We start from the raw sequence: 14,004 nt of genomic DNA on the forward strand, positions 1-14,004 counted from the left end.
AACTGGGCCGAGTGTTTTGATCAGGAGCATCATGTCTGATATTATAAAGAAGGCTGTTTGTATCATTAGTCGCTTACATTGCAAAACCTTTGCTTGACGTAATATATTTGCATTTATGTGTCACTGAGTCATTAAAAAAGACATCAACCCAGTGTCAGGTACAAACATTTTATTTTTTAATAAGGCTAAAAATCATATGTGATTGTGTGTTTTAGTGCACAGCTAATTGGAGAAAGAAGTCCCTTACCAATTACTGCCCTGGCTTTGATGACTGTAGAAAACCCTGAGTACTGTTTTCAATTAAAGATAATTATGTCAACACAAACAGTGAAGGCAACAAGTACATTATTGGACATCTTTTCGCACCACAGTAATCAGCCCACAGCACATTTTTTATCCTTCTTTCTGTTTGTTATTATTTGCAAATTTGATCACAGATCTGTACCTAAAAACACAGCTTTGTTCACAGGTGACATTTCTGCTGATACAAACACCAAGTGATGCCAAGTTTCTCTTAATAAAAATGTTTTTTATGACTCCACACAACACATACCACAGTTTTCAGTGATGGGCTGTGTGTGCAAATTGTTCCAAACACACAAAACACTCATTCACCAGGGCACAGGTTACAATTTTCAGCCAAGTAAACAAAAAATGAAATAATACACAAGAGAAAAATGTTGAGTTGACTTTGGCAGAAGACATGACATTATGGCCAAGTTATATACATAATTACAACGTCCAACACTGAACTGTTTGTTTGGAGGCAAATGGAGAACAATCAAAATGATTCCCCTCTGATCAAAAGGTATTTTATCAAGTGGATGCATATGAAAATATCCTAAATCAATCAGCCATAAGTGCATTTTCAATGTATGAAAACAGACCGGCAAACTCTCGTTTAGTTATTTCATGCTTCATGAACACGGATGACCTGGGTATCTTCTAATCTTTTGACTTAAATTGCAAACAATGCAGAGAAAAAAAAACTCTTTCCAAAGTTTTATTTTAACACTATGTGTAGACCAATAACAAAAAGTATTAAATAAGTTATAAAATTTGTCCGTCTCATCTTTATCAGAAGACTTTTCTCTCTCCTGCTCGAGCTCGCAAAGCCGCAACATTTCAGACTGAAGATAAAAGACTACAATGGAATACCAACATCATGTCGTGCATGCTGATCATGTGATCAGACACATAGATCAGCTGTTAAATTAAGGCAAACAGTGCAACATCCAGAGGTCACCTGTCCCTTGTCCTGTGAAGAACTTCATTAGTAGTGTCAGTGGAGTTTTTCCAGCTTCGCCTGCAGAGACTTGAAGTTTCCGATGGTTTGTTGAAGGGCCGAGTTCGGGCTCAGAGACTGCAGCTCCACCAGGTATCCACAGATGTTGTCAAGACACACATTAGTGAATCGACGTCTGAAATGGAGGGAAATCAAAGCTATAAAAAAAACACATTTACAACTTCTTTTTGAAAGTTTAAGGAACGTACACCGCACCTTTCTGAAGAAAGTAAGAAGGTTCAGCAGTCTGAGAGAACACAGTAGGAATGTGTCCTGTTCCCTAACAGTATTAACTCTGCTATGGTGAGGTTAGGTAACACAGAGGGAGAAATGTGTAAGAGGTCTTAATGGGTTCATAATACAGACCCTATTTAACCCAGGGAACGTGTTCTCTTAACCAATAGCACCAGATTATCTTCAAATATACATATAAACCATGTTGGCCTTAACCTAGTAGTTATGGTTTTGTAAAACAAACAAAAAGAAACATAGTAGGTATCACTTCTGCTATTCTTCTGCAGGTACCATCTAAATGTAAATAATGTTAAAAACAGTCAAATTTGATTCTATATTGACTGAATTGTTTTGTTAGGATGAGAGCTGCTTAAATACTTCAACTCTTCAAGCTTTAGGAAGTTATTCCTTCGTTGCCAGTGCAGTTAGGAGGAACCACTAAAGCTGCCGGTAAACCTTTAAAATGCACAGAACAATCTAGCCATTGTTTCATATTAACCTGAACCACTTCCAAACTGTCCTATAAATAAGAAAACCCCCTTGGAAAACAGTTGTAATGCAAAGCTATCTGACCGGAAGGTGTGGTGATCACAGAAATCCACATGACAGGAACATTTAGAATCAAGCTCAGACGGATATTGTGTGTTATTTGTCTGCCCTTCTGTGTGGTTTACAGCCTGAATGTAGCTGCAGTGATCGACAAACATGATGCATTACCGAGAAATCTCAGAGCGTAATCTCATTGGGATTAATTCTGCTGTTCTCACAGGAAATATGGTTATTAAAGGAATGTTGTCTTTCATCAAAATAACCAGGATTAGAAGATTTCATCCAACAACATTATTAAGTACACCAGTTAAGGACTTCATCTAAGGCAGCTTACAATGAAGTGTGCAAGCAGAGGGATGTTCCGGCCCTGCTTGATGACACTGGAGCAGGATTCAACATTTTTTTTTGAGGGATATAAATTGTAGCTCATATGCTCTGTGAACACTAGAGTGCCCACTACAGGACAGGAACTAAGCAGCTACTGATACGGTGCTTTCACAGACAAAACTCCTCTAGTATTTCAGGGTAAATTGCATTTGTGAACTCAAACTTTCTCCTGCCCTAGTGATCAACATGACCAAAATGATCTCTGTGCACATAATAAAACTGCTGCATAACGTTTTCTCTTTGCCAGTATTTCTCTTGTGGTGATATTGTGATTCAGTTGAATTACACGTAGCATTGATATAAAGGAAAGTATTCTCTTTATAGCGTCGTTTAGCAGACTCCGTTGCTTCGTCTGCCAATTCCATGTTGTTCTTTTTACGTCCTGTTTTGCTTCAGGATTTTAATTCTCTAGAATTTTTCAGAAGTGCATTTGTGAAAACGGCTACACAGTGCTTACCTGTCATAGGTTGGTACTCTGCTGGGATCATCCACGTATCCTGACAGAAGCACGTGGATACACTCCACCAGGTGCAAAGGCTTTTTCAGTCGCTGCCAACATGGATCCTAAAGGACGAGAGGTTGATAAACTAAATTATGATTTAAAGAGAAAACGTAATAGTCAATCCAAAGAGGTTCTAAATGCTGCTTATAAGTCCTTCAAATAAAAAAAACTGACAGTGATGACTGAAGTACATATTTTTTTAACATTCACCCTGGTTTTGAAGAGCTGGTCATAGACCTCCAGAAGACGAGGTAGCTGTACTCCGATCTCCTGCATGGTGGAGGTGACGAAGCCCACATCCCAGTTCAGTTGACACCCTTCCTTTTCCAGAAACTTTACAAGGAACTCTACAATCACAAGACACAACAGCAATTTTTAGAAATGCATAACTCGTCAATTTGTTCATTGCTGATAAAAAAAATAAAAAAAATCAGTTTCCATACAGAGCACAAGTTTGAACAGGCTGGTGTTAATGGGAGGATAATCAAGCAATCATTTGAACACCAGCACCACCCAGCAGACCAGCACCCCAGAGTCATGCCGACATAAATGATGCAAAGGGGAAGTATAATTATATTACTGTTATTAAAGTAGAAAACAGTGAGGTGGAAATTTCTAACGAGTGGAAAACTGAACATAATTACAGGAAGGCGTAAATGCTCACCCAGAGGGAAATATCTTGGCGTTCCAGCGTAAATCTTTCCCAGCGAGACCAATTTCAAACTGAGGGACCTCATCCTGTCTATTGGACTCATGGCCACTGAGTCTCCGAGTTCTAGACAAGACATAAAAATCATCACTGAAACCAAACGTCACATACGGCGAGGAAAGGGAGCTGTTAAAAAGGTTTGGCCATGGCTGAACATACACAAACAACATGCGAGGTGTTGACATTTCACTTGCCTTTCTCCATGATCTCCTGCCACAGCGAGTGCACCAGGATGGGGTCAGAGTGTCCTGCGCAGTGAATGATGGCCAGCTTGCACTCAGACAGTTTGAAATGGTCAGCAAATTCCCCGTAGAGCTGCACAGGAGGACATGATTCAGCTTGTATTAAGATTACCCCGTCACTGAAAAGACAATTACTGAAAATTGTCACTCCTGGTTGGTAATTTCTGCATGCGTTACCTTGGTGATATCCATGAGCTCAGAGTCCAACTGAGAGATGACATTTTTCACTGAGGGATGATGGGAGTACTGTCTTATTAGGGTCTCCTGAATCTGTACTTGGATGCGCACCAGCTAACGAGAGGGAAAAATACACAAACAGAATGGTTAAATAAGTCGTTTTTAGACGGATCAGGCCAAGATATCTTTCTCTGTGATGACCATGCATACGCACCTCCATCTTTTCTTCCAACTCGTGAAGAAACTCTCCATCGGACGCCTGAGCTGAGATGCAGGAGGAACTCTTTGCGGACAGGATGGCTCGGGCGATGTACTCCAAACGCTGCTTCAATGAGATCTCAGTGCTGCATGGTTGTAAAAAAAAAACAAAAAAAAAACACACAATATTAGCATACCTTTATTGAAAACATACAAAAGAAAACATTACATAGAGTCATGCATATTTGGTAACTAGATAGCCCCAAAAAAAGATACAGTATGTTAAATACATCAATGTACCACAGTTGAACATTGTGTCCGCACCTGTGCATGTCAGCGAGACGGGCCAGCACATGAGCTGCCTTGCCGAAGTTGCGGTTCTTCTCGTAGTAGCGCCACAGCAGGTCCATATTGTGGACCTTACTCTGGTCCTGCTTGATCATATGCATCAGGTGTTCCTCCAAGTACGGAGAATTCACCTGGAGAACAAAGGCAAATACAGCACAGCTATCAAGAAAGATGTGATCTCACTAACAAGGTTGATACAGCATGCTTACTATGGCTAAACAGAAGCAAAAGAATATGCAGACAAAAAAAAAAAAACTTAAAGAATCCAAGTTTACTTGCATAATAAAATGTGCACTATAATTTTTTTTATTATTTTGAGGAACTTGATGTGATTTTTCTTCTACTTCTTCACATTTCTTATGAACACCCTTAAAACGTCATTCATAAAAAACACTACAACCTGTTGGTGAGGAAACCCTAAAGTCTGGATTATAATCATTTGAAAAATATGTAGGTTTAAAAAAAATAACAATAAAGGAAATAAATAAGCATAAATCAAGACACACTACCTCCAGCAGCTTGTCAGTCAGGTCAGCCTGAATCAGCCAGTTGTACAGAGCGATGTGAAACAGCTCGTCCTGAGACCTCTGGGCCAGACCGAGGATCTGCTCAAACTACAAAGGGAGCGACATATTTTCATTAATAATGCAGATCATGCACACTGCTGTCACAAAACAAGCACCAGCTGTCCCCTCCTTTCTTACATGGGCAGTGGCTTCCTCGTTGCTGAGCATGTTGGGATCAGAGGTCATGACAGGAGGCCCAGGCTGCTTAGGCACGCTTGGGGACTGAGGGGCTGCTTTGCTCTGGTTCACCAGCTCCTGCATGGTGTCAGTGATGCACTTATAACAACAAAGTCTGGTGCAGAGAGAGAAGGGGAAGAAAAAATATTGGTTACAATGGACTTCAATAGCAATATCAATGACACGGATTTGTGTACTGCTGCTTTTGTGTTACCTCTCCTGGAAGGCCTGCTGTCCCACTCTGTCATCCTCAGGCTCTCCGTTCTTGTAGAAATGGGGTCCCAGCCTCTGTGGATCCTTCTTGTCTGCTGCTGTGAGGCACAACTCAAGGACTCCCTCGTAGAAACGTACTAAGGCAGTTTGTAAACATTAGTATGCTTTTTTTAAAATAACATATCCGCTATACAAATACAAAATTGGAGGGGGGGTCTTGTGCGTCCGTACCTTGTCTGTACTGGGAGCAGACCAGCGGCAGGTCTGTGTGTTGGCTGATCTGCTGATAGAGCTGTAGAGACTCCCTCAGTTTTCTCTCCTTATCTGCTTTATTCTGAATCTGCTTTGAGTTCTGCAGCAACTCATTAGCCTGAGTGGGAGATAAAGGCAACAAATTCAACATTAAGACACATAAATCAATGAGGTTTAATTGACGCCTTTTAATGTTCTTGATGCAAAGTTATCCTGAAGACAGCAAGAAATGTGAAGCTCGAATACAACAGAAATGGCAGACCTCTGAGGCTATAACAGACTGACACATTCTACTTGATCTACAATTATTAAAATCATAGAATTTCAATTTTTTCAGTACTCAGTATGAACTCAAAAGGCTGCATGTTTTACCTTTGAGCAAACATTGTCATCGCTGCTGTAAAGCAGGGGACAGATGTCTCGCATGTGATTGCTGATGCCGTCCACAGAGGCGTTATCTTTGATGTAGACGTTGATGAGTGCTGTGATGAGTGCTCCAGACAGCTCTTTACCCCGGATCACTACATCTTTAAAACTGGCTCCTTTCATCTGCTCTTGAAACTCCTACAAATGAATAAAATATGCAGAGCGATCAATGAGACATGATATTGTAGACATGGTAATTTGGCTGTAAACAAAAAGGTGATATATTCATTACATGCATCAAGAAATGTTTGTGCACACATGTACCTTTGGCAGCTCAGACATAATGAGGCTGAACTGATGATCGCAGAGAAGCTTCCAGAGGGCCAGTGTCTGATAGGAGCGATGCACCAACTGCTGGATGCCCTGCAGGGACACTTTCTCATACACTTGAGCGTTGGCTGGATAAGAGACACAAACACAAAAGAGAATAGAGTTACAGGAATATAAAGAAATAAAGACTTTTGGTACATCAGAAAACCACATCAACTCTTATTTTGTTAAACATGAGACATTTCATCAACAATACGTATTTGGAATACTAATCTCTCATGACTAGCATAACAATAAAACCTGCACTCATAACTCACTGTGATATTTCCTCTGGAGCTCCTGTTGGACCTGCTGTGAGTTGGCTCCATCAGGGCGCATAAATCCAAGCAGCCTTTGCTGCAAGTTGGCAGGAGAGCTAAAACTAACAGGGAGGAAAACAGATGTTAGTCATGAGGACTGGGTAACACCAGATGTTTTTTTAGACATGGTTCCACTTCAATGTGACACTACTCAAAAACATTGTAAAGTGAAAAAAATACAAAATTAGAAAATATATTAGTATTTCAGCTCAGCAGCATAATTAGAAGTCCATATAATAATAACATATTTTAGGCGAGTTTGTCACAGCCTTTCACACAGGAACATGTTGTCAAGTGTTGCTATTTCATTGTGTTTGGTTACTTTGTACTTTGTACTTTGTTACTTTTCTCTGTTACAGCTCGTCGTGTCTCTTTTTATCATGCAGTAACCAGCTGGATTGCCCCTCTACAGAGGTATACAGTCCAAGTTACACATGAAGTCATCAGTTAAACTACTCAGGTACTTCGCTGTTAAATTAACAGATGATGATTTTTAATTAACCCTTAAATTTGTAGCCATTGATTTTCTGATAAGGAAGCTTGTTTGCTGATGGTTGTTTTAAAACAATTAGGTTAAGTCATCAGCAAACTGATTAATTTAATTCAAGACTTAGCGAGCAGAAGAGCTCTTACCTTGCAACACCAAGAGAGGACGGACTGAACTGAGAGTTTTTATCAACAAACTCTCTCAAACCGCAGAGCTCATGGAGCACCGACTCCAGATCAAACAAACCAACGCTGCTTTCCAACTGCGGGGACAAAAGATGAGAGTAATTAATGTATGGCTGCTAACATCATTTGAAACATCTATAAACTTAAGTCGCCATTAAGTTTTAAATAAATGCTTGGTGTAAGTGTGATACTCACAATGTTGACAGTCTGGTTTCCTTTGCTTATTGTTTTCTCAACAGCAAGGCTGCCATCCCAAATATTTCTGTTAGCGTGTGGTGAGCAGAGAACAAGAGAGGAAGGCATGTTTAGTAAGGACAACACCATCACACTTCAAATTGACAAAAGTGATACATTTTTATGCTCTCAAAGAATAAAAATGTGTTAATGTGACAAAACATTGCAGGATTTACTCACCCAAGTATGCGAGCAAAGTAGACACAGATGCCGTTGTGTTTCCCTGAGAAAATCACCTCTGGGCCGGCTGACATGGGTGTGATGGGGACAGAACCAGTGTGCATGGGGACAAACGGGGTGGCAAAAGCTGGGGGCACAATGCCTTAGGGAGAGAAACAAAAACAACAAAGATCCACGATCACATTTAGAGCTAGTATTATCAAAGGCAATGTTCTAAAAGAGTTTACAATATAGTTTGGATTTATTTCATGTTAAGTGATTAGTCACTTTGTACAGACATTGATTGGTTATTGCATTTATAAGGCTCTTGACAATTTCACAGCTGGTGGGGTTATTTGTATAACTCTTCCCAGGCCAGGTGGACAGTACTCAACTACCTGGTGCAGGAGAGCTCATCACAGGTCCAACTGTACTGGGCGATGTCAAGGCTGCGGGGAATCTCATCTGTGCTTCTCCTCCATACCTAATCATGACAATAACAGAGGGGCTGCTTTTAGTTTGCAGAGAGTATGAGTTTGTTTAAACCTGCGAGCATATTGCTAAAAGTTATCTGACCTGAAGAAGGCTCTTGTGGCCCACTGTGAAACCTCTCTGTCACATGCAGCGCTGGAACAGGCCAGAATCAGTGCTGTTGCACAAGCCTGCTCCTCCTGTTTAGAATGAATGAACAACTTCAATATATTGTGTATACTGTAAATGCAATAATAATATAATATATATAATAATATGTCTTGTACCCTGTGCAGCTTGAAAAAGCGTTCAACGTCTTCACTTTCTCCTCCTGCACAGCTCACCAGCAGATGGCGCAGCTGGTCAACTGGCCGCAGTTTTTGGAAGATATGGCTCCCCTAAAGGACAGTATAGAGTCTAAAATTAGCATACATAGCTAAGTCATCTTTGTGTCTCACTATAGCAATACTCTACATTTGTAGCATGAAGACAGCAGTTATAACCTTTGCAGAGAGAAGGACAAACTTCTGTGGAGGGATATTATGCTGCTGCACCACCACAGGGGAATCTGTGATGGGGATGTGGTCCTTGTTCAGGGGAGTGAAAATCTTGCTCGGCCTCTCCTCATTCAGGGCACAAATAGCCCAAGTGTGTCCATCTGCATTAGACATCATCTGCAAATGAACACAAAGAAAAGTGAGCCCTATTTTTTGTGTGTTTGGATCTGCGTAAACAAGCTAACACTGATGGTAATAATACACCTGAGGTGACAAAGATTTAAATCAATGTTTTGTACTGTTCATGTTTGCCAACCTGAGTTTCCATCAAAGGTTTCTTGAAGGGGAAGGAGTCATGGTTGATGCACCACAGCACATCACTATCCTCCATCTCAGAAGCAGCCATCAACAGAACACCTGCAAGATAAAAAAAAAAAAAATGAAACGTATTAAAGGAAATCTACAAAATCATCACAGTAGCACAGCAAGTATGTATATTCTTTTGGATATTGCTTGTAAACCAAAAAAAATCTGGTTCTACCTTTGCTATGTAGTGCCTTATGGACTTTTGCCGGTTTCTGCAGGGTAGAGGATGCAGAAAAACCAGGTGGCAAACGGACATGGACCAAAGCTAGCAAGCAAGGCCGAACTGCCACATGCTTCAGGAGTGGAGGGGCAAAAGGTGTGGTGCTGAAGTAGAGACGAACACCTACAGAAACAGAATATGTTGAGGCACACATAAAGTACAATCCATACATGATGAGGTGGATTCATTTATTTGATATTGCAAATAAGCTGAAGATTTCCCTGTTTTTACTCCACTTCAGAAATGTGTAATTGTATTTACCTGCATGAGTTACAGCAAGCAAGTGACAGTCTGAGGACTCGGCTCTGTCAATCACAGAGATCTGGACGATGGGTTTGAAGACAGAACGGTCAATTGTCCTGCAGAGGGAGGTTTCAGAGAGACAGAAATGAATATGACTCTTCTATTAGGGTGATTGATGGGCGACACGTTTTTAAGTTTCTACAAACCATAACATACCTGGCTATGTTCCCGGCAGCAGCAACAATGGTGCTCTGAGACATGGTTGCGACACGACTCATACCCTGTCCATCAGCCCCCAGGTCATACACCTAACAATAACAGACATTGTAAATCATTTTACCGCAGAATCAATCCCTACAGATTACTCAAAAATCATGAAAATGACTGAAAAACATACCTGCAGCACATCTTTCTCAGAGCGTGTGAAAAGTGTGTTGCGTGAGTTGTCAATAGCAATCTGCACGATGGGGTCTGTAGAGAACAAGGACAACACAAATTAGAGGGAAGTTTAATCAAATCAAGGACACTTAATACTCCAGCTGGAAATGCGTCCCTCTCCTCACCATCTTCAGAGAAGGAGAACTGGAGCACGGAGGGGACGAGGAAGGACAGGGAGCTTTTGGAGTGGTTGATTTTTCTGCAGCGCTGACTCAGCCATCCTGCCTCTGCCTGGTAAGCTATCTCATAGAGGCAGCCATCTTTTCCCGCCATAAAGATGCGTCCCAGGTCGGTAGAGGTGATGGAAAGGATGTAGGTGTTGTCTGTGGGGATCGAGAAAAGGGGGTCTGGAAGAAGCTGCATCCCCCCTGACATGCTGTCGTTCAAGCCTAAAACAAGAGGAAGACAGATGAGGCAGATATCCCCACAAAGGAACACTCTTGCAATCAAAACAACAGATATCTGTACAAATACTACATCAGTTATAAACAGCACTGATCAATGCACTGATTCTTAACAATAGGGATGTCTATAGTGAAACAGTTCAAATTTCCCAATGTCCTGGTAAACTTTCTTGCCCATTCTTAATTATGGGGACATGCTTTATTTGAGTGCGCCATCCAAATGTCTCAAGTCCTTGGACACTATTTTTCATTCGACACTGAGATTTGACACTGGCTGTAGTCGTAGACCATTGAACAGTGCCTGTGTTTTTAAAATCTTAAATTGTTGTTTTATTGTTGTGTCACAGCTCCCACACTTTCTTTTTATTGAAAACACTATGTTGTTAAGCTGTCACTTAATTGTAACTGTTCTTTTGACATGTGCTGCTGACCTCTTCGCCAGGTCACCCTTGTGAAAGAGATCCTGATCTCAATGGGTTCTTTATCTGGTTAAATAAAGGTTAATAATAATAAAGTAAGTACTCTTAGCTTGACCACCTTCACAAGTTATGCACACCTTACACCTATTTGTCACATTGAAATGCACAAGCAGCAATATATTTAGCTTCGGGCTGCCATGTTTTGTGTGTCTCTCGCAGCTTTAAAACATAGTTTACGAAAGTGCAGGATGATATTCTTATCGAATTACAAAAATTTTGCAGAGTTTCTGGAGTGACGACTTTACATTTCAGTCAAATTACAAACAGAGAAGCATGAGGATAAATTGTCTTTCCGACATTAACGTGATAACTTCCACAGGAAAAACTCAAATGTCACTGTAATAGAGCTGTAGGAGGGACTCACCAGCCTGGCTCTTGGGGAAGCTCAGTCCGAGGATCACGACATCCACAGAAGTGGCCAGTACCAAGAGGTAGTGAATGTGTGGCTGTAAAATCCCTGAAAAGAAAAAACGCAAATACAAACAACGTTACTTCAAATGAGTGGTTTGACAATAACCAATGTTGATTTTAAGGGTTCACACATACCTTGTTTTGGTTTAACAAGGCCCACTGCCAATATGGTTTCAATAAGGCCATCAAAATAGGCAACATCTCCACTGCAAAGATTAAAGCCGAAATAAATAAATAACTAATCACTTATATCGAACGTTGTCACACAGCATCATCACATAAGCTTGATGTACTTACCCATCTTCATAATTCCACATGAAGATGTCATTATCAATAGTAAGCCATGCTCGACAAATCTCAGGAAAAACTCCCATCATGCAGTTACATTGCATATCTGGGTTGTAAATGGTTAAGTTGACACTCAAATCAAAGATAATCACAGACAACGCTTTTAGTCTCGGGGCAACTTCTTAGTCCTCCTGCAAACATTTTTATTTTCCTGAATGAGGAAAGGATACGGCTGAACTGCTCCACCAGCTCAGGTGGCAGGGGGACTCGGCGGACTGCACTGAGCTCTGGGAGGTTTGGCACACTGATTAAACCAGGTCCCTGGAGCGGGTAGTCCATGTCTGACACTCCAGAGAGGGACGGCATATCTATAAGTCAAGTCAAGTCAACTTTATTTACATAGCACATTTATAACAGCCGAGGCAGACCAAAGTGCTGTACAGTAAATCAGGCAAAATACATTGCATCCAAAACATCATAAAAAACACGTAAAAGCAAAAATGAAAAGTGAATTAAAACACAAAACAATAGTAAAAGTTCTAATAGACACTGCTGCTGGGATAAAACACTCAACTAGAGGTAAAAGCCAAGGACAAGAAATGGGTTTTTAAAAGTGACTTAAACTGCTCAGTTGTGGCAGCAGATCTTATTTTAAATATATATACACAACCCAATAAACAACAGGTCCTTCTCCATTCACAAACAAGTGGGAATCTTGATAGCTGTGTTTTGATGTGAGCTTTGATATAGCATTGAAAGAAGTTTTACTTTGTGCATCACATTTTCTTTTGATGCTTTACAGCTCTCAGACTGTGAATGTCCCCAATTACATGCTTTTTCAAAACATACAGGATCTCACATCTCATGCACTCCTCTTATGCATTTCCTATATGTGTGTGTAAACAACAATTGAAAGCGACGATGGATGCGTTCCAACTTTTGTTTAGGTATTTACTCTTAACCATCCATCTACTTTATTCTACTATTCGTGGTTTGATAAGTAAAAGCTCATGTAAATAGAAGCACTTGAGTTGATGGTTTAATAGTAGGCCTTGTTGCTGCTTACTGTGAGCGGGGACGCTGAGCAGCTCCGACAGGTCGGGGAAGAGCCGGTCATCCTGCAGGTGTCTGTCAATGAGCCGGGAAGAGTTTTCCAGAGCTTCAGCGAGAACAGCGGCGGGGCTGCTGGGTCCAGCGCTGGACGGCATGGCTGCGCTACCACCGCTCACTTATCTACAAATTAAAAAAAGGTTCAGCAACAGCAGAGTGAGAGACAAGTAAGGTTAGATGTCGTACGATATGCACTGCTACCCCTTACGACAACTTCAAATGTCTCTGTAGCCCTCTGTAGCTAATGTTAGCTGGTGTAACGCCGGTCAGTTAGCCGACTGCTAGCATTGAATCCTCATTATATTACAAGCGAACTAAAAAGGTAAACAAGTGTGAAATAAAAGTGTTCATGAATCGATGCGTAGCTTTACCAGACTCAAAGGGGTCCACGCGATACTGAGTTTTGGGTTTTTTTTGCGAAAAAGTTTTGTACTCCAGTTCCGCAGAAAAATTTGAACAAATACAACAAAACTAGCAGCCCGCCAACCTCATGCACAGCGGCAGAGGTGAAAGATTTGCTTCCGGTGAGCTTCTCTTCTTCTTCTTCTTCGCCATCCGTCATTTTCCGCCGACTTTGTGCAGTGAACTGTTTTGTTGCCACCTATCGGTCACACAGAAGTAGAATAGAATAAAATTACTTTATTGATACCAAACTGGGAAATTGTGGCGTTACAGCAGCAGGTTATCCAACACACAATATGAGTAAAAAACACAATATTAGCAAATCTAAACACAATATAATATTAAATACAAAGTAAATAAGTACTAAAAAATATAAAAACTAAGAATGTGAATATATACAACCAGGATTTCACTAAGCATTACTAGTCTTAAATAGGAAGATTAAATATGGAAGATTGAATGTAAATGTGCAAGAACAGAGTTGTAAATGGACAGTATTGACATAAGTTAAAGTGCATGAGTGCAGACATATTATAAGCAGAAACTATACAATATAACGGCGAGTAGACAGCTAAATGAAGTGAACATGAGTGCAGGGATCATTTGTAAATTTAACATGTGCAGAACAGATTACAGTATGGAGAGACAGATATGATCATGATGACAGTTCTCTGCTCGCATGAGGTGAGCTGTTGTACAGAGTTATGGCCTTCGGT

At 40.7% G+C, this 14,004-nt stretch overlaps 1 protein-coding gene across 1 annotated transcript; it reads right to left on the reverse strand.

Annotated features, from left to right (window-relative positions):
* Window positions 1-154: 154 nt before the first annotated feature.
* On the reverse strand, window positions 155-13,413 carry nup155 (nucleoporin 155). The gene is made up of 34 exons (XM_061061032.1): window positions 13,258-13,413; window positions 12,843-13,009; window positions 12,007-12,144; window positions 11,786-11,882; window positions 11,624-11,694; window positions 11,442-11,534; window positions 10,320-10,583; window positions 10,154-10,227; window positions 9,973-10,064; window positions 9,775-9,872; window positions 9,469-9,636; window positions 9,244-9,344; window positions 8,934-9,104; window positions 8,718-8,828; window positions 8,536-8,630; window positions 8,358-8,443; window positions 7,981-8,122; window positions 7,762-7,828; window positions 7,528-7,643; window positions 6,853-6,956; window positions 6,530-6,663; window positions 6,212-6,403; window positions 5,819-5,957; window positions 5,589-5,724; window positions 5,336-5,489; window positions 5,141-5,245; window positions 4,608-4,762; window positions 4,300-4,429; window positions 4,086-4,199; window positions 3,861-3,981; window positions 3,622-3,732; window positions 3,168-3,304; window positions 2,913-3,019; window positions 155-1,421 (listed from the first exon to the last, which is right to left on the reverse strand). The coding sequence occupies exons 2-34, from the start codon at window positions 12,982-12,984 to the stop codon at window positions 1,283-1,285; spliced, it is 4,104 nt and encodes a 1,367-aa protein (XP_060917015.1). The 5' UTR covers window positions 12,985-13,009; window positions 13,258-13,413; the 3' UTR covers window positions 155-1,282.
* Between the last annotated feature and the right edge of the window lie 591 nt (window positions 13,414-14,004).

This window comes from Labrus mixtus, chromosome 17, assembly GCF_963584025.1.
Source record: "Labrus mixtus chromosome 17, fLabMix1.1, whole genome shotgun sequence".
In the NCBI taxonomy this organism is placed as follows: Eukaryota; Metazoa; Chordata; class Actinopteri; order Labriformes; family Labridae; genus Labrus; species Labrus mixtus.

Excerpts from the sequence above, each read along its gene's own strand:
- nup155 (XM_061061032.1), bottom strand. The coding sequence starts at position 12,984 with ATGCCGTCCAGCGCTGGACCCAGCAGCCCCGCCGCTGTTCTCGCTGAA. Across the intron at positions 9,873-9,972 it reads GCTGCCGGGAACATAGCCAG|GACAATTGACCGTTCTGTCT; the intron begins GTATGTTATGGT and ends CTCCCTCTGCAG. Across the intron at positions 7,644-7,761 it reads GAAACCAGACTGTCAACATT|TTGGAAAGCAGCGTTGGTTT; the intron begins GTGAGTATCACA and ends TTGTCCCCGCAG.